Source organism: Furipterus horrens, unplaced genomic scaffold (assembly GCF_987537825.1).
Source record: "Furipterus horrens unplaced genomic scaffold, mFurHor1.1.pri manual_scaffold_10, whole genome shotgun sequence".
Taxonomy (NCBI): Eukaryota; Metazoa; Chordata; class Mammalia; order Chiroptera; family Furipteridae; genus Furipterus; species Furipterus horrens.
The window spans coordinates 10,225,668-10,247,650 of NW_028327180.1; the positions used below are offsets into that span (position 1 = coordinate 10,225,668).

A 21,983-nucleotide genomic window follows, 5' to 3' on the forward strand; every position below is an offset into this window, starting at 1 on the left:
TTGACATCTGGCCAGTTCAAACTGAAATCTACTGTGGGGATAAAAAGCACAACAGATTTTAAAGAGTCAGTACAAAAAAGGAATGCAAAATATTTCATTAATACTTTTTATGTTGATTACATGTTTAAATAAAATGTTTTGCATATATTTTGCTTAATAAAATATTTAAATTAATTCTACTTATTTATTTTTGGCTTTTTACTGTGCCCACATGAACATTTAAAATTACATATATGGTTTGCCTTTTGTGACTCATTATATTTCTGCTGGGCAGCACTGATCTAAAATATCCTATTTCCAATACCCTTAGCCTATTAAAATTCAAAGCCTCTTCACGATCTCTTCAAATTCCCAGATATTACATTTTCACAGCACTTTCATCAAATCCTTCCTCTATACACACTGTCTGTTTTGCTCTATATTAGTTCAGCCAAAAATGTATAACCTTTTTCAGTTATTAATTCAAAGTAAAAGATTTATAAGTGTGAAAACATTATTGACAATTTATGGGCTCGAGCTGCATCTTAACATCTGCTGCCTTCGCTTCGCTATCTTTCTTTTTCCCTTTATTTTTTGTTCATTCTTCCTTTTCCTCATCTTTCCCCTCAGGAACAAAACAATTTCTCTCTCTTTCTCCTGCACCGCAGTTTAGTTAGTCAGCATCACATTTTGTTTGATCAGGCTTTCGAGGTCTGTCTTTCTCTATCTGAAGATGGACAGTGTTTTTCCAAAGTAAGAGAAAGTCCAGTGAATTGGTTTTTCTTCATTTTTTTACAATTGCTATGCCAAGATGAAAGCCACCACAGGACTTTTGGGTGTGTGCACAATCCAGAGGGGGACACAGAGAAGTGAAAACAAAAATGAAAAGAGACCAGGAGAGGTGCCACAATGCAGCTGTGTCCCTGACGCTGCAGGAGCACAGCGACCCAGCAACGCTCACCGTGAATTACACAGGTGGACAGAAGTAATCAGCAAGTAGCTGCCTCGTCTTGGCTACGTTCACACCATGCTCCAGCCAAGCGACCATGTGATATTCATTATTCACTCCACCTCAAATTCTCTATGGCAGAGGTTTCTAATTTTAAATACAATTTTGTCACAAAGCCTGTTATTCAAGTAAAAACCCAATGAAACAATATATTGGGTTGGCCAAAAAGTTTGTTTAGTTCTTTTCTGTACAATGGTTCTGGTAGTGCTCAGTTGTCTTTAATTTCTTTTAAAACAATTTTATTAGATTGTATTGTGACAGATGTCATATCAGCATGCATTTTAAAAAATTACCAAAATTGATTAATTTTTGTGCAGCCATTTTAATATTGAAGATGAAAGAAAATATGCAACAATTTTTGGTGTATTATGCTTTATTATTTCAAGAAAGGTAAAAATGCCAACTGAATAGAAGAAAAGATTTGTGCAGTGTATGGAGAAGGTGCTGTGACTGATGCAATGTGTCAAAAGTGGTTTGCAAAGTTTCTTGGTACTATTGACATTTTGGCCAAATAATTTTTTCTGTGGGGCTGTCTTATGCACTGGAAGGTGTTTAGCAACACCCCTGGCCTCTGCCCACTAGAAACTAATAGTGGGAGATAGTCAACATACTCCAAACATCCAAATCAATAAAGTTATTGGTGCAAATGAACAAGTGTCTTTTATTTTACGGAAAAAATGTAACAGACTTTTTGGCCAACCCAATAAATTGGTAACTCAAAACACAGGTACTCTGATTTTGGTAAGAGGCCTGGACTCCCATCTAGGCACCCCTCTCCACTCTGGGGACACGGCAGTAACCTTGAGTGGGACTCTGGGGAGGAAGGTGTAAACCCCATCGCCCTGTTCCCTGGGCCCCCTGGAGATAACTCGCTCCTGATTTCCCACTGCTGACCAGTCCTCCTCCGCCCGCGATGAGGGCTGCTCGTGTTCCGAGCCTCCGAGTGCTGCCGGCCTCCTCTTAGGTTCTCACGCTCAATCTCTCCCTCTGTCTTCACCCACCACAGCTTCAACGCTGCTGCCGAAGCCTGAGCGCACCCCAGTTTAAGCCTCCAACATAATTATCCTCCAGCTTCGGGTTTAGAGGACAACATACCTGCAAGACATCACCGCCTGCCGGCTTCCAGGTCCCAGGCACCTGCACGGCTCGCACCTGAACGACGCTTCCTCTAAAATACAGCAGACCTGCGAGATCTCGTGCTTCTGTGCCTGGAATAAAGCAAGTATCGTGATAAAACCAGTCATAATCTTCATGGGCGGAGGGTCTTGTGTTGAGTTTGTGAAAAACACGCCACCTGTGAAGCTCAAGAAAGCCAGGTAGGCCTGTACTTCATCTCAGTTCGTATCCCTTTTCTTAATGTCGGTGAGTTAAATACTAATGAGTTTGTTTTTTAACTTTCTCCCTCACTCATCCCACACCGGCTTCCTAAATTGCCAGGCCGTCCCAAATGTGTTTTCACTTTGTCCCATGGTGGAATAATAGCCATCAAAGATTCTTAAGGCCTAATCCCTCAAGCCTGTGAACCTGTTACCACATTACCCTACACGGCAGTAGGAACTTGGCCTGGTTGGCCTTTAATCCCAGAGTATGAATCATACTCTCCAGGATTTCATCTCTTTTCTCCATAAGTGGGATTAGATGTTACCATTAAATGCTCCCATATGCCCCCATATGTGCCTCTCTCAGTCCCTCAAAGTACTGTCTTATATGGGTTTAGGGTCTCCTTTCCATCAGAATGTTAATCACTTGAGAACAAGTGTGCTTTGTGGGTGAGGGCACAACACTCGACTCGGCATGTAGTTCTTGTTTATTATTTGCTGAATGCAACTATTGAATTAAACAATATAAAATTGTACATGAATAAAAGATCCATTTCTAGCAAAGGGAAGAGACTTATTTAACAGCAATTAGAATGATATTGAGGAACAGTGGTAGGAACATATGTCACCAATGAAAATTTTTTTAAAGCATGTTATAAAACATTACCACTCATTCAGTTATTTATAACCTGGAAAATCCGTCTAAGACATGAGATGTACAAAGGAAATCGGGGTTGCACTGGTAAATTTCCCGTTTGAAAGTATAAATTACCTTTACATTTGTATGATGCAGAAAAGACTCGTGTTTGGTAAATGAAGGGAAAAGGTTTTATAGGGAGAAGCAGTAATTTAAAATCCATATTCATATTGGAACTCAAAGGAAAATCTCTGGAATGATCTTTCATTGCCCCATTTATCCTGTTATAGAGATGAAAGGTAATAAACCCATCTCAAGGCTTCTTCTTGTTGCTTCATTTACTATAGCATTAAAGGTAAATTGTGGAGAATACCTTACGATTCATGGATACTAGTGTTTGAAAATTATATTATCTGGGAACTTCAGATTATTAGCTCAGAAATTCTGCCAGGCAAGCTGAGAAGTGAGGAAGTTTGTCCGATGCTTGCTTCCCTCATCTAGAAATCTAGAAAAGACGAGTGAGTTCCTTCTTTGATTGGGAGGCAGGTGATTGCTGTAATCCACAGGTGACCAACTAACCATCCTTGATCTTTTTCTTTCTTCCTTCTTTCTCTTTTATGGATCCCCAGATGTATAAACAACTGAAAAAGGTGTGGGAGTTCACAACCTGCATTGACAATGACTTCCTAGGTATGTGCATTTCTGTCATTGCTCCTCAGCGTCATGTTAATTTCATAACTGCTCATCCTTTCTAAAAACTGGTCTGTATGGGACACATTATCATTGCATTATTTAACTCACTGAGAACTATTGTCTTTTAAAAATACTATTAGGTAGTTCTCCAGTTCATGATCCTCATCTTGATTACCCAAGGATCTCTTAGCAGTCTATTTGAAGATTAAAGATATACAGACTTTTTAAAGCTATCATTTGATTACTGATTTTTAATTTTGCTATCGTAGCATCATAGTCTCCGAGGTATTTGCAAGGTATTGCTTCCTTGAGATTTAGCTGGTTTTCATTGAACCCAATAGAAACTCAAATTTTTGTGAATGGTCCATGGGTGCTCAAAAATAATATTTGCTTATCAGGTATTAAATATGTGTATAATTTTGCTTTTGCTATATTTATATATAATTATATAAAATATCGAGTATAATTTAATGTAAAAATATACATATGCTTATATGTGATTAATTGCGATTTTCACACATTCTTTAACTTTATGTCTCTTCAGTTCAATCTAAACAATTTCTGAGGAAGTGTTAAAATCTCCAATAAAACTGGTCATTCATTCGAATCTCCCTGTTATTCTGTCAACCCTTACCAAAACAAAAAGTTCTAGCAACAATAAACTAAGGGGAAGGTGGAATTATTAATTAGAAGTAAAATTGTACATACTAGCTCTGGCCTCACGGCAGGACTGTAGAAATGAAACCTGGAATTTGACTTAGTTGTTTTACCATTTGCAGGACTTTCCAGTGGAGAGAGAAATGCCCAGATTATACTTCCACTCTTAACATTTCCCCACAGCTCAGCAAGGAATCGTCCAGATAAACTCCAGTATGCCCTGTGACCTATAGATTTCCTAAACAACCAGTAATATGTATTGTCAGTCCTCTATTGATCAGTTTCTTCTGCTTTTGCCCAGTCAGCAAATAAAGTTCAATACTATGAACAAACTGGAAATAAAACATTTGGTGGTCAGGGTAGGAATACTTTTAAGGTGCATTGATTTAAAAACATCTAAAATGTGCCAGACACTTACTCTGTGACTTTGGACATAGTACTGAATTAACTTCAACTTGTCTCAGATCTGTAATAATGTGAACTTTATAAAGTCATGAGGATTAAATGAGCATATAGTTAGTGTTGAGAACAGCACTAAAGGCACAAAATATGTATTTGATAAATATTAGTTATGTTATCACTGGCTGTATTTCATTCTTTCTAATCTTTTTAATTTGATTTATTCATGCTTTATGTGCATGTGTGTCTGTGGGGAGAGGCAGGAAGGGAGAGAAGGAGGAGGGAGAGATAGAGAGAGAAATAGCAACATGAGAGAGAAACATCAATCAGTTGCCTCCCATAAGGGCCCTGTCCAGGGATCAAACCCACAACCTAGGTATGTGCCCTGACTGGGGATCAAACCTGTAACCTTTTTGGTGTACGGGATGATGTTCCAACCAACTGAGCCACACCCGCCAGGACAAGAGAGAAGAAACATTTTATAGTTAGTGTAGTCTCTGGGAATTCCAGCTCCTCAAAAGCAGCCAACTATTCACTTGTGCAGGGACCTGAGGGCCAGAATTATGTTCTGCTTGGGGGCCAATGTATTCCCTATAATTGTGACTAAAATATTAGAGTCTTCATCTGAGTTTTTCTTTGAGTTATGCATCAGAGGAGATGCATAAACTCAGGCATTGTATTTACAGAGAAGGTTGGTACATGGAAGATAGACGTAAAATGGACTCACACAGAGACCCAGAGGTAGGGAAGAAAGAGATCATGATGCCTGGGTTCCTGTAGCATTTCTGTTCTAAATTGGAGGTCTTTTCTGAGACCAGACGGTGTTCCTGACAAATGGTTCTTCAAGATATGGTTTATCCTTATCATACTCATTTCTTTCTTTCTTTTTTTTTTTTTTTGCTTCAATTACTTGAACTGGTTGTTGTTAGTTGCATCCAAAAGAACCCTAAACAACATTATACACCATCACAAGCTTGTTAAGGCTGAAAGCTGCCTGCTAAAGCTGAAAACTGTGTCTTTGCTTCCGGGATCAGAAGACAATACAGCAATCATTGACATCCTTTCGCTTACCACGTACCTGAAATCACAAAGCCCAGGATGGCTGCCAACTTGAACAAAATAAGAGAAATAGAGAATGACATCAATGGAAATGTTCTGAAGCTGCAATGTCATTGTGTCCTCATTCAAAACAGACATCCAGCTTAGATCCAAAGAGTCTTGGTAGGTGCCCGCTGCTCATTCCCCTTTCCTCTCCCTGCCCCGTTCGTGCCAGCTTACTCCATGGTCACACGCTTCCCTTTCCACATCCTCTCAATGGCAAGCCATCGCGTCTCATCGTCTTCAACTGCAAGTTTTCTTTACTCATTTAATCAGAAAGTATGTGCTGAGTAGCTGACATCTTCCAAGCACCGTGCTTGAGTCAGTGTGGGCATAAAAAAGGCAAAAGATACGTTTTCAGAACCTAAGGTGCATTTCTACACACAGTGCTCCTAAATGTGGAGGGGGGGGGTGAAGGAGTGGAGGAGATGGTTCTTTTCCAACTCTAATATTTACTTCCGTGTGGGAGGAGCCACATTAGGGCAACACTCAGCCTCATTCTGGAAGATTAAGTTTCTTTTTCACATCAGGGAGTTGGAAAAAAAAATGATCATGTGTCTTTCCTCTTTTGGGAGCCATCCTGACCTCAGAGGGCATTAATCCTATCATGCTGCTCCAGGCCTGAAGTTTTACAGGGTCAGAAATCCATGGCAAGAGGCCTATAACAGCATAAGGCTTCCTGCAATGATATGAGCAAATCTTTCTAACTGTAGAGTTCAATGTAAGAAAGCCTAGTTGTCCACAGCCACAAATCACATTATTCTATATGAGCTGTTGTCAGCAATGAAGGTGATATTTTGTTCCCCTACCTACCTTACAATTTTGACTTATGCCTTAATGTATTTATAATTCAAGTGGGGAAGAGAAGTGATGTTTACAAGCCTTCCCAAGAATATTAACAATATGTGTCTTGAATCCTCTGACCTCATCTGAGCTCTTGCCTGTAATCTGATGCTCCAGGGATGTATCCAGATGGAATTTTCACACCCTCAAACTCAACACTTCATACATGAAAATGTGTTTCAATCTCCTCCTGAAAGGGAATCATATGTTTACCACCAAATGTGCCTGTTTCAATCACATGATACTTTATTCATTAGCTCATTCACCTTTCACTCCCTAGCAGTAGTAGTAGAAGTAGTAGTAGTAGTAGTAGTAGTAGTAGTAGTAGTAGTAGTTGGGTTTTTCTCCAGAATTTCTCATTCATTTGCTCTTTTAGCTCCAATCCAAATCTAGATTTCACGTCTACTTGTTGCAAAAGCTCATCAGTTAGACTTGGCTGATCCTAGACTTCCCCTCATTATTTTTCCCTCCTTAGCAGAGCTGACGACATAACCTCCCTCAGTTGTCACTTTGACCATAGTGTTCCCTTTATAAGCATCTTCATATCAAATTCATTCTCCAGATTTAAAGACCCTGCCATAAGTGGACATGATACAGTCAACATTTCTCTATTTATTATCCTTGACTCTACATGCCTTATCTCAAATTGGAAGCCACGCACACATCCAGAATCAATTTCTACCCTTCTGATCATCTTGTCCAAATGTTTAAGGGCTAACGCAAAGCTCGACGGTTTTATCTTCTCATGCATTTACAACTGTAACACACACTTTCACGGCTGATCACACACTGGATTAATTGGTGGGTCCTATGGCTTCTTCTTCTTCTTTATCTGGGCTGAATTACTGGGAGTTCGTAGAGCTGAGGAATCAGGGTACACTCTATACCATAACATTCAGTGTAGATTGTATAGAAGATACAAAGTAAATATTTAATGACTGATTGACCTATAAGTAAAAAAGTAATTGTCTTCACCTAAGGAGTTGCTCAATTAAATAGTTTGAAATGTAAGAGTGATTTGATAATCAGAACTTCTAACCTGACTTCTTTGACTTTTTCTGTTGCGTAAGCAAGCCATTTTCACTATTTTGGACTCATTCCCTTAATCCAAAAATGGAAGCAAGACTTGTCATCTGTCTTATTCACAGCGAGTGGTAAGGAGTATCTGAGTCAATGCAGAGCGCATGGCTAATACAAAGTTTAATAAAAATGATAAATAACATCTATTACAAAATTGAACCATTGTTCAATTTCTTCTGCCCTTTCAGTCCTTTGATTCAATATTCTCTCACTGAAATCTGAGAGCTTTAATTTGAGAAAGTGTTTAACTAATAATCATAGACTTTCTACATTAACCTTTTCTTATCATTAGGCACACCTGGATGATATCAAATTATTCTTTTAAGAAAATCAATATGTCACTATAAGTGCATAAAGAAACACCTGGTAATGCAAACCTCGGTATAAAAAACTGTATCAGAGCAAGATGGCAAAATAGATAGTCCCTGACTTTAGTTTCCCTCAGAGAAAGAGCAACTAGCAACTACTCATAGACAAGACATTTTTGTGAAGATCCCAGAATGTGGGGGTGAGGCCAAAGCACCCACCTTGGTACTCAAAAAACAAGAAAAACTGCATTAGTATGGTAAAAGAAATGGTTTCACTTTGACAGTATCTCCCCTCCTTCAGGCCACAGCAATGCCACCCCTAGTGGGGGGCGCCTGGCTACAATCTCTTCAGTGGGTAGAGGAGAGTCAGAGGTAGATACCCAGCTTCCTCACATTCCAGGAAGCTCCCAGCAAACACACTTAGGTATTGCCTCATGGGATCCCTGGGGGGTCAGTTAGAGATGGAGGAGAGGAAGGGGCTCACAGTAACAGGTGTGTAGATCCCAGAAGACAGCATTCCTGCTGGGAGCATTGCCTGACCTTAGACCCAGACAATAGCCCTGCCCTTCTGCGGCCCAGGCCAGTGGCCCTATCTGGCCAGGGTGCTTGGTCAGCAGTTTTGCCCATTTTGGGTGCACAGCCAGTGGGTCCCAGTGGCAGAGCCCATTCTACAACCCCACCCAAATTGATAATGAAGTCAGTCAGCAGTTCCACTCAACTGCTGGACATGGCTTCCAGCCCTGCCTGACCAGGAGGCCTGGACAGAGAACCTGGGCATCTGTGGAGCCTGTCCTACAGCCCTGCTCAGGCAAAGAGCCAAGCCAGTGGCCCTGCCCAACTGCAGAGCATAACCTCCACCTCCATCTGCAAGGTAGCCCAGACATTGACCTCGGGTAGCCTTGGAGTCTGAGCCTACAGTAGGTACTACACAATTGTTGAGCCTGACAAACAGCCTCTTCCAGGCCGAGCAAGCAGCTAACCACCCTGCCCCATCATGGTGCACAGCCTGTGCTCCACCCCCCATCCAGGGAGCCTGGACAGCAACCCAGCCTGACCGTGCAGCCCAGCTTCCAGCCACACCCAAATGCAGAGTGCAGCTGGCAGCCCTGCCTCACCAGGGATTCCAGCCAGAGACCTCACCCAGGAGTGGAGCCCAGCCAGCTGCCTGTCTAATCATGGAGCTCAGCCTGCGGCCCAGACTGAACAGAGTCCAGCCAGTGACACCATCTGGCTGAGGAGCTCATCCCAGTGGATAGAGATTCATAAATTCTCAACAAAACACTAGCAAAATAAATTCAACAGCACATTAAAAGGGTCATATACAACAACTCAGTGGGATTTATTTCTGGCATGCGAGTATGGAACAATATACACAAATCAATGAATATGGTAGAGCACATTAATAGAATGAATCATAAAAATCATGTGATCTTATCAATAGAAGCACAAAAAGCATCTGACAAAATAGAACATCCTTTTATAATATATAATAAACACTCAAAATTGGGTATAAAAGTGACATCCCTCAACATAATATAGGTGTTTGAAAGCTTTTCCTCTAAAATCAGGAATAATCAAGAATGCCCACTGTCATCACTCCTATTAAATATAGGGCTAGAAATCCTAGCCAGAGCAATTAGGCAAGAAATTGAATTAAAAGGAATCCAAATCAGGAAAGAAGTAAAATTGTCTTTGTTTCCAGGTGACATGATAATATATTTAGTAAATTTTAAATACTCTACAAAAAAAAAAACTACTACATTTAATAAATGAATTCATTAAAGTTGCAGAATACACAACCAACATACAAAAATCTATTGTGTTTCTGTACAATAACAACAAACTATCTGAAAAAGAAATTTTAAAAAACCCTATTCACAATAGCATTAAAAGGAATTAAGTACTTAAGAATAAATTTAAACAAGGAAGTGAAAGATCTGTCCACTTCAGACTATAAAACAATGATAAACTGAAGAAGACACAAATAAATGAAAATATATTTCATGTTAATAAATCAGAAAAATTAAAATTGTTAAAATGTCCATACAAGCTCAAGTGATCTATAGCTTCAATGCAATACATATGAAAATGTCAATGATAATCTTCACAGAAATAGATAAAAAAATCCTAAAATTTATGGAACCATAAAAGATCCCAAATAGCCAAAGCAACTTTGAGAAAGAAAAACAGAGCTGTAGGATCACAGTTCCTGATCTTACACTATATTACAAAGCTATAGTAATCAAGCAGTATGGTACTGGCATAAGACAGACACACAAACCAATAAAACAGAATCAAGTGTCCAGAAATAAATACATACATGTACGGTCACCTACTATTTGACAAGGGAATATAGCATACTCATTGGAGAAAAAGAATATCCATATGCAAAGGATGAAATTGAACCCCTATCTTACACCACTTACCAAAAATAATTTAATATACATTAAAGACTTAAGTGTAAAACCCAGAAAAATAACATTCTTAGAAGAAAATGGAGAAAACTCTCCTTGACTTTGATCTTGGCAATGATTTTTCTATAGATGACACTAAAAGCAAAAGCAACAACAAAAAAATGAACAAGTGAACAACATTAAACTGAAAAGCTTCTGCACAGTAAAAGAAACAATCAACAAAATGAAAAGGCAACCTGTGGAACAGGAGAAAATATGTACAAACTATATATCTGATAAGGGGTTAATATCTAAAACATATAAAGAAATCATATAACTCGATAGAATAAAAAATCCATTAAAATTTATTTTAACAATGGGCAGAGGACCTGAATAGACACATTTCAAAAGTTATTAATGGACAACAGATATATAAAATGGCGTGCTCCAGATAATGAAGGTGTTTAAGGGTCAGGTTCTGAACCAGTTTGGGGAAAGTTTCTGGAAGAAACTCTTTTTAATTCTGTCTAAAACGTTAGCTGTAAATTTCCTATGTAGGGAGCAGGAGATTGGAATGGGGGAGGAAAATATAATTCTTGTAAGAATCTTCAGTGGATCAAATGAAATAATGGCATCTTTTCTTTGTTTAACTACCAAAAAATGATATTTAATATGGCCACAGAAAATATATAAGTGGTCATTTGTAGCTGAAGAAAGAAAGGTAGTGGATTATGGGAAGCCTTGTATGTGATAGAGAGGAATTTGAATTTTTATCTATCCAGGAAAAAAATGTGAAACCATTAATGATTACTATAGTATTTTCACTTCAGAAAGAACATTCTGGAGAAACATGTGAAGACAATGAGAGAGAGACAAGAGATGAGACTTTCATTAAGATGCACGAAATCAGAAGACTGAACTAGGACAAGTGAAAACAGAAGAAAGAAGTTGCTAGGTTTTTTGGGCAAGAAGACGGATGGATACAGGCCAGGAGGAAGAAGAAGAATTTCTACAGTGTTTACTGAACCTGCCACCCCTTTACGTTTTTAACACAGGAAATTGATGGTAAGTGGGAGACACCAATAAATTCACAGAACTGGTGATAGATACATCTAAGCCTTAAAACCCACACCTTCAACTTAATGAAATGTACTGCACTTTAAAAACAAAAAAAGAACACGACTTTTAGTATGTAAACTATCAGATGTTTATTTAATTTCCATTTCAAATATTTTCAAGTAAAAATATGTACAAAAATATATATACATACACTGAAGCAGCTAGAAGCATGACAAGTATACATATACATACACACAATTGAAATTAAATTCAATGCAAAATTGAGTGACATCATATTGCACCAAAATTTATTCCATACAAAAAACATATGTGTCAAGAGTTTCCACAAGATGAAATCACACTTATTTCATAGTGTCTTACCACTTACACAAATAGCCCATAAACACCATCTGGCAGCGTGCTTTCTGCACCAGAACTCTCCCCAGAAGGAAATCATTAAGCTGTAGAAAAATCCATTTTATTTCACACATCACATGCTGCTATAGGCATCGGTGCCAGAGAACCCTAAGAAACACACCACGATCCACACATGAAAGTCCCTCTGCACCATTTATATTTTCACAGTTAAAGACCTTAGTACTCTGAACTGCATTGGAATGTAGGTGCAGAAAAGGACTTTTGCTCTTTAAGAAGTTATCAACACAAGATGTTGTGTAAAATTTGTATAAAATACCCATGATCCCCTTCACCAAGTCTATCATCATGCCAAGGTAAAGAAACCCACCACAGAGGAGGACCATTCAGGAAACAGATGCTCGCCCTTCCTCAGCTGGATTTCTCCGTTCCTGTATCTTAGATCAATCACCATGCCAAATCCAGCGTTCCCCTGCACGCCCCCCCCCCAAGTAGGGGAATGGTACAGTCATAACAAATGCATTCCAGATCCAAGTTAAGGGGTACACCTGGTTCATAAACTACAATTTAAGCACAGATCAAAGAGATGGACAGAAGCACACCCCACCAATGACCAGCCACCACTTTCCCACTGGGCTAAATGGATCCCACCGGTGCAAATTATTGATGTTTGACACAGAATATAAAAGGCATTTAAGTATATTCATATATAGTACCTAATGCGATGTTAATATGAACATACCAACACATACACAAATTTTTGACCCCTTGATCATTGAAAAAGAAGTTACTGTTACTACGTCAAATTTTAACACAAAGCTCACTAAACACATCTTTATAAAGTAAATACAGATAGACTTACTATAAAAAGGTATGAAAGGTTCATCATGAGATGAATTCTGAGCCAGCAAACTAAAAACCCTCTCTACCAGTGCATCACTACCATCTAATCCATTCTATGATAAGCAAAGACCAAGCTCTGTGAAATCTCGAGTCAAATCTTTATCAGAAAACGAGGACAAATTAAGGTCTGCAGGCCTTCAGTCCACGTGGCCATGGAGCTTGCCTTTCTCTGACTTGTGCTTATTATAAAGCCACAGGGAGCCGGCACTGAACATCAGTTAAAACACAACCATATGTTTGTTCACCAGTCTGGCATAGAGACCCTCTATTCCATGGTACTCAGCAATGCACTCGTCGCTCATCTGATGATTATGTTTGCAGGCTCTCAAAGGAGCTGGGAGGTACCACTGCAGACTCACCACTATTGAGCTGCAACCAGTTTAGGAAGAGAGAGAAAAGTGGGCTCGATGCCTGTCTTCAACATAACCAGCTCTTTTGAACACAGGCATTGACCCCAAATAGCCTAGAAGAATTAAGAGGTGTGCCATTCTCTAAACATGGACAATGTAAAAAGAAGACCCCCAGTTTTCACATGTTAAGTATTACTCATTTAGTTCCAGATTTATAGCAGTAGTGATAACATTCACAAGGGAAAACTATTAGGTAAAACGTTTCTCCAAGGAAAGGGTCAAAATAATCAGACTACTTAAAATTTTGAGAGGATTCTTGTGGTTTGTGTGATAACCATTACTACATGTATTGTTTTTTGCTTCCAGAGCAATTAAAAAGTGCCATGTGGTAGTGTTTAGAATTATGAATATACACAGTAGTTTAATATAAGTCAATTCTATTCTTTATAAGCATACATTCATTTGAAACAAATTTTTTATTTCTCCAAACCATTTTTCTACTTAAATATAATATTGTTATATTACATTAGTCAGTAAATGGAGATTTGGAATGAAGGAGACATGCTAGGGGAAAGGAACTAAGGAATTATTTGAAATCAGACAGTTCCAACCTAGAACCAGGGACCCACATTGCATTGCTTCCCAGGGAGAGATGAGTATGCTTCTGAGCATACGCCACAGCCTTGGGAGGAATAACTTCACAACCCAACGTTCCAGCTGCGACATCCGAAGGCCTACTGTTTTCTCATGAGATGCTGTACCAAATACCCTATCGCACAAAATACAGTCACTGCTGCAAAAGAGATAACTGTGCGTTCGTTTTTATTTTTCCTCCAGCTTTCAGAGTGGCCTTGAGAGGCTTCAACAAGAGGTACTAAGGATCCAGCAAGCAAGTCTTGTAACCAATAAATTAATTCACTTGGAAGTCGTACTTAAAAAAAAAAATCAGTAGTGTATATGTTGAGGGAAAAAAAGTATGTTCACTTTCAAACCAGTGCATCCATTTTGGTATGGTGCTCACCTGCCCAATGCTCCAGTTTCTTGAGAGGCTGGTTACCTACAAAACTGATATGGTGGTTATTGATACTTTAAATGTACCCTGGATCTACACAGCTGAAAAACACTCATGTAACAGATAACTATTTGGAAACTGTTTATCATCCACCACTGATATTTTTAAGCCAATGGTAACAGAGAAGAGGGGGCGCTACCGAGGAGGTAAGCCTAAGTGGTAGTTACGCTCTAAGAGTATCGGTAATTGTATAAATTCAAATTAAGACTCACTCCTATCTTGAGGATATAATGCAAAAAAAAATACAAAGGAACTTATTGATTCATTCCAACAATCAGAGAATATCTTTAGAGGATATAAAGAATAACAGTTATCTCACGACATATGGGAAACAGGTGAACTTTCTGTGAGACCACAATTTGTGCTTTTGTCTATTTGCATCAAATTAAAACTAGATTGAACATTTATTTCTTCACACCAACTAATATGAAAAATACAACAAAAAGAAGAAAGGATTATTTCTTAGAAAGGGTTGTTAAAATATCTTTTAAGTATAGTTAGAATATTACCTAGAGGTGACACTTTAAGGTACTACATATACTGAAAAAGATTTAAAATGTCATTTAAGGGGAATTATCCTTAAAAATATTTATGGGTAATAATTCTTTTACCTGCATATTAATAATGTAAACAAAATGCTGTCAAAATGACTCATCATCTACTCTAATTTATATCCACCATGAGCTTGTAGCCAGGTACACAGTGACATGCTTTCCTTCCTGACTTTGGTCAGAAAAGTCAAATGTAACTGAAAGTCAAATGTAGCTGTAAACACCATCGGCACCAACATACATATCATATTGGGTAAAAGGAAGCAAGATTATATTTAAGTAAAATTAAATTTTATCTGCATTCAAATCCCAACTCTCTCTACATTTCTTTCCAGCCTAAAAAAAAAGAACTACAATTAGAATCCCATTTGTTTTTCTATCATGCAGAACTGACAAAAAAAACATGTCAAAGGTGAAACTTTCTCCTTACATATTCCATAATGTATATTATGAAAAAGCCACTGTAATATATAGATAGTTCGACTAACTCACAACTTTATTTAAAAATATATCCTGGCCCTGGCTGCGTAACGCAGTTGGTTAGAGTCGTACCAATAACGCCAAGGTTGCCAATTAGATCCCTGGTCAGGGCAGACAAACGGCCACCAAGAAATGCATAAATAAGGGGAACAACAAACCACTCTCACTCTCTCTCTCTGTCTGTCCCTCTCCTTCTCTCTCTCTCCCTTTCTCCTTCTCCTTCTCTCAAGCCGATAAAAAATATATTTTTAAAAATTTTAAGATTCATATACATCATAAAATACACGAAGCTTATTTCTAATAGAAAAAGTACTGGAAATATCTTTCCATACTCAAAGGGATATTTGATTATGTAGGAACAGAAGTACACACAATTTTGCTGATTTTCTTCAAGAAAATTTATATGTAACTCCTAATGTAAAGTCAGGTCCAGGACCACGGAAGGGACATGTCAAAGTGCATGGCACTGAAGCTTCCATTTCATTAGCTTCTCAGGGTAGCCACCTCTGCACAGCAGGCAATTAATTTTTAATATTTCACTGACTATACTGTATAACAAATTACACCAAAATATTATTACCTCCTACTTTACACACTACTTTTATTTCCTGCTGCTGTGATCTTTAGTTGTCTATCTTTCCATAACCTATACCTCAACTATAAGAAACCAGCTATAGATCAAAGATGCTCCCTTTCTTAGTTATCATTACATTTATCTTCAAATAAAGATAAAGTAATCAGTTTCCTGAAGACTGATTACCATTCATGAAGATCTGTTGAGTGATGTAACTACACTCATGTTTACCTTCTGTTGACGTTTTGAATGGCAGATGGGGAAACAATGTTACCAGACACATAGGACACCAGGAAATGTGTTTCAATGTAGTTATTTAGTGTTAGATAAACTGCCACACATTTCTAACATAGCCTGATAATGTGTCCGAATTCTGGCCAGCGGCGCCAGGAATATACATACAAGCAGAGCACACACCTCACGTAGATGCTGGGTCTGGAGTCAGCGATCTTTTCTACGGCATGACACCATTCCGAACAACAAGTATGAATGCTGATTTCCTGACTACAGAATTCCTGTGTCTTGTCATGATGTGCCCTAAAACTAAGTTAAAATATAACTTGATCTCCATTCCTTTCTTTAAAAATTACTGATTTTCTGTCTGGTTAAAATGAGATTACAGTAGTGTTAGAACTTCAATAATGAAACATCATTTTGATAATGATGGAAAAAATAATGAATGTGTATTCCATTTAGCCTGTACCATGATATATTTAAATAGGAGCTAGAACCCAAAATAAGCAAATCAATAAAATGCGGAGACATCTGTTGATATCAGCATCTTAAACTCAGGAATCAGCCAGCACCACACAGACCTCTCCATGAGACTTTACTTTCTTTTCTCATTACACAAAACAAAATTCAAGAAGAGTTTTGTGGTTTAGATTTTAAAAATAGGAACGTGAAGGAAATTTATTTTTCCCTCCAGCAACAATGCAGTGGGAAGATACATGGATAAATGGATATAGAAAATGGAAACTACAGATCAAATTTTGAAACCCTATGGTAAGAGAAAAGGAAAAACTTTTATGAATTCACTTAGAGACCCAAACACTAAGTTTGGCTGAAAAATGTCACTCTCAGATCTACATTAAATGTTATTAAGAGCAAAAACTGAAATTTGGAATTTGGAATTGCCTCTAATTATGAATTATCATTACTACTGAGATCAATTGGCTGTGAACTCTACATCTTTTCTTGATGAGTTTAATCAGTGTAATGCTTTCAAAAATTCTTATTTTCAGGTGGACAAAAAAATCAAAGAATGAAACATACTCTATGATGAACTACTTAACTTTAGATGTGTGTAAATAATAACTAACAAATCTCATCATGATATAACTCTCAGTAGAAAACTGCACACTATTTTCTAAGCCTAGCATAACACCTGCCTGGGTATAAACATGTGTACAGAATTTCTTCTTCTTTTAGTAAATTTTTTATCAGTTGTCTGTTCTGCAAGTTGAGTGATAATTAAGGTGGGGAAATTAATGACAAAGCCTAGATATAGAGGTGAAAATATTTTAGAAGCATCAGTTATGAATCTTATTTAGCAATGACATTTCTTCCTCAATTTTTATGTAAATTATGCCTTTTCCTTAATGGATTTGGGCAGTTTTATCCGAGGAGATATTTTAACAGAATATAAAATATATAAAGGAAATGTACAACCTGTCAAAATCCATCACCATGAAAAAATAACTATGAAATAAAAAAGTTGTATGGAATGACTCTATCACTGCACACAGACATGATTATAGGATGGGGCGTCATATTGTGGGCATTTCCTTTCTATGTTCATACTGTAATCTGAAGACTTGAAAATGGGCATGTTTAGAGGAATTTATCAAGGGTAAAATATTCATGAAACAGGTGACTGTGCTTACCAAACTGGTTGTTGCTTGGCTGTAAGAAAGGGGTTCCATCCTTTCCTGACCCAACGGGCTGCTGAGAAAACAGCAAAATCTCACCAAACCACAGAACTTCTGATGAGGAGTGAAAAAAAAAAATCCCAACATAATAAATTCTCAAGGGTTTGTCCTTACACATAAGTCCTGGATTTGTCCCATACACAACAGTTCCTAGAAGCTCTTCTTTAAAGTATTCATTACAAATTAGGCACATCCCTTCTGTCCGTTGTTCAAAATGCTCTGAGCATCATCCCTTAAAAGACGTGTGATACCTACATTGGTATCTATGGGGAAGCAATGCAATGCCAACGTAAACAAATTTCTTTCTTTCCTCTGTCCATAATGACAATGGTTGCTTTTTTTCTCTGTATAGAGTAATAGAAAACACTTTTCACAGTATGGTCATCTCTACAATGTAAAAATTGTTTTTACAAAACCCATATATACAGAAAACATCTCAGTCTTCGTTTTGAAGGTTCTTCACCATGGTATGTTATAGAAAAAGACCGCTGAATTAATTGTCCATTCCATAGTCTCTTCCCCTAACCTCAACAGGTAGGTACCAGGATTCAAGAATCATGTGAACTCATGGTATAGTTGCATATCTCTTTCTGTAACTCCATGGAGTTATAACTACATTTCTTAGAAACCAGTTTGAACACACTGAAAGATATGAATAGAAATAACTGATTGCTTTAGTCCATCACCAAAGTTGTAATCCTTTGGGTTTTCATAAAATGAAGTGAACATCCATAGTTTGTTTCAGCCCTTTGGGCAGAAACAAGACCAAGGATAGATTGCCAAGATTTCAAATGCATTAATTCATAATTTATGACAATCTTCTTCTGGTACAACTTCCAATATTATTTGTAATGTTCTGGTTATTCTTCCTACAAAGAAATAACAAAGAAAAATTAAAAATGCACAGAAATCAGAAATGCATAGAAAACAGAAAAATGAACTGTTTTGGGTTGGATACTAAAAACACACAATTGCTATTTCATAGAGTCCTTTCAAGAATTATTTACTTCATTGAAGTTTTATCATGCTCAATTAATGTGTCACTTCTATGACTTCCCATGATGTCTTCTCAGCAAGAATATGTTAATATTTTATTTCAGGAAGCTGAAATATTTTGAGACAATAGAATCAATATAGAAATAAATGTTCAAAAACACATTTCATATTCCATTTAAAGTTGCTATGTTGATTTTGCACCTATGGGATTAAAATCAATTCCTCAGCAAAACAGCTTGTCTCCCAGGACCTCATTTGCATCATCAGCAGGAATGAGGGATTTGGGAGGGACCCCAGGAAGGGAAAAGGCTAGGAAGTCCCAGTGCTCATCACCCCCTTAAAAAAAGAAAAACAATAAAAAGTGACAAACTGAATAAAATAGCTCAGGAAAAACCCTAGACAACAAAGCAGCAGCAGCAAAAACCTGGCAGAGCTCAAACCTCGGGGCTGGCCCACAGGTAAGAAAGCCTTTTGCCTGCATCCCCCCAGCCCCCCGCCGGAGGCCTGAGGAGGTTCCCAGGGAGGGAGAACTGGAGAATCCCAGCAAGCCTTGCTCTTGTGGATGGTTACAGCTTTTGCTGGAGAGGTCTCTCGTGGTCTGTAACATGCCAATCCCCCAATGGAGCAGCTGGAGCACCCTCACTTCTGCCTCTATTCCCAGATGCCGGAGTTGTTGCTGAGGGGAGAGTAGCCCTCGGGCTCCCAGGTGGGTGCTGTGCCCTACTCACAGGCATTGGGTGCCACAGCACCCCAGCACACAGGCAACCCAAGCTGCCACTGCTCTTTGCCCAGCTCAGCCCCAGGTGGGGTTTTCCCACCATGATGGGAGCAGCCTCCTCCACTCGGAGCTGCGCCCCCAGGGTCCCTAGTCACACTTTGGCTGCCACTACTGGGCTGCACCGCTGCTGCCTAGCCCTCCTCTCCCCACATCCCTGGTTAAGACTCTGAACTGTCATTGCTGAGATAGCTCCTGCTGCCCCAAGCCCTGTCCCCCGGTGCCAGGCCCCAGCTCTGACCCATCATTGCCAGGGGCACTGCCACTGCCCTGAGCCCCACGCCCCAGGCACTTCAAGGCTCAGACGCATCACAACCCACAACCCAGAGAAGCCCAGGAGCAGACGGCGACACTGGTGAATGGTACCAAACACAAAGGATAAACACCAATACTTCTCAAACCGTTCAAAGAAGCGGAAGAGGCGGGGACATTCCCAGACTCGTTTGACAATGCAGCGTTACCTTGATACCGAAGTCAGACAAAGACACTATAAGAAAGGAAAGTCACAGACCAGTATCCTTGATGAATATGGATACAAAATTTCTCAGCAAAATATTAGCAAACCAAATTCAACAACACATTGAAGGATCATTCACCATAATCAAGTGAGATTCATCTCAGGAATGCAAGGATGGCTTATCACAGCACTGGAAGTCCTAACCAGAGCAAATAGGCAAAAAAAAAAGAAGTAAAAGGCATCCATATCAGAAAGGAAGAAATAAAATGATCTCTGTTCACAGATGACATCTTATATGAAAATACAAATGGAAAGATAACTCATGTTCTGAGATTGAGAAAATTAATACTATGAAAATGTCCACATGACCCAAATTGACCTATAGATTCAGTGCAATCCTGGTCAAAATCCCAATGGCCTTTCTAACATAACTAGAAAGAACTGTCATAAAGTTTGTCTGGTATCACAAAAGACCCCAAATAACCAAAGTTATACTGAGCAAGAACAAAGCTGCAGACATCACAGTACCTGATTTCAACCTATGCCACAAAGCTCAGTAATCAAAATAGTATGGCAGAAAAATAGGCACATAGATTAGTAGAACAAAAGAGAACTGATACATATACTCCTATAGATAATTAACTTATTTTTGACAATGACACCAAGAACCCACCATAGGGAAAGGACAAGAAACTGGCTATCTACATGCAAAAGAAAGAAAATGGACCCCCACCTTATACCATGCACAAAAACTATAATGGAGCTTGACATGTCAGACCTGAAACCACAAAACTCCTAGAAGAAAACAGAGAGAAAAATATCCTCGACATTGGTCTAGGCAATGACTTCTTGGTTTAGCCATGAAAGCACAGGCAATAAAAATTAAAACAAGTGTGACTACATTAAACTGAAGAGCTTCGGCACAGCAAAGAAAACAATATGTTGAAAAGACAACACACAGAGTGGGAGAAAATACTAACAAGGCATAAATCCAAAATGTATGAAGAACTCAGATAACTCAAGAGAAGAAAAAGAAAATAACCCAATTTCAAAAATGGGCAAAGAACCGGGACAGACACTTCCCAGAGGAGACATACGCATGGCCAGCTTATACATGAACAGTTGGTCACCATCACTCACCCTCAGAAAAGTGCAAAACTAAACCACAATGAGACATCACCTAGCACGTGTCAGGATGTTATGACTCATCTCATGGCACTGTTACCAAGCGGTTCGTGGACTAGACTTGTCTGCAGTCCACACTTTAAGTGGCAGAGACAAGGTGGGAGGTCCCAGAGTCCCTGTTGATTGCATGCAGCATAGAGGCCTGCCGGTCTGGGACAGTCATCAGACACTTACATAAGAGAGGCAATTATAAAAAATCCATATTCTTAAAAAAAAAAAAAAAAAAGGACCAGAGATAGCAAATGTTGGTAAGGATGTGAAGGAAGAGGAACCCTTACAAGTACACATTGTTGGTGGAAATATAAATTAGAATAGCCATTATGGAAAACAGTACGGGGGGGGGGGGGGTAGTTCTCAAAATATTAAAAATAGAACTACCTTATAACCCAGCAATCTTACTCCTGAGTAGGCATCCAAAGAAATTAAAATCAGTATCTCGAAGGGATAGGTGCACACTCATGTTCTTTGAGGTATTCTTCACAATAGCCAAGATTTGGAAACAGCCCAAGAGTCCATCAACAAATGAATGGATAAAGAAGATGTTATAGACACACACACACACACACACACACACACTGGAATATTATTTAACTATGAGAGAGAAGGAAATCCTGCCATTTGCAACAACATGGGTTGACCTTGAAGACATTGTGCTACGTGAGATAAGCCAGGCAGAGAAAGACAAATACTGTATGAAATAACTAAGAAAGCTGAACTTCTAAAAACAGAGTAGAATGGTGATGATGAGTGGCTCGAGGAGGGGGAACTGGGGAGATGTTGTTTAAGGGAGCAAACTTACAACTAATAAATAAATAAGTTCAGGATATCTAATGCACAACATAGTGATTATAGTCAACATA

General features: G+C 38.6%; 1 protein-coding gene across 1 annotated transcript in view; it reads right to left on the reverse strand.

The window, feature by feature from the left end:
- Positions 1-17,778: 17,778 nt before the first annotated feature.
- SLC7A11 (solute carrier family 7 member 11) overlaps positions 17,779-21,983 on the reverse strand; it is a 66,820-nt gene continuing 62,615 nt past the window's right edge. Inside the window, exon 12 of the mRNA XM_090288730.1 lies at positions 17,779-18,579. Coding sequence (XP_090144856.1) covers positions 18,512-18,579 — 68 coding nt within the window. The 3' untranslated portion in view covers positions 17,779-18,511. The remainder of the gene's footprint in view (positions 18,580-21,983) is intronic.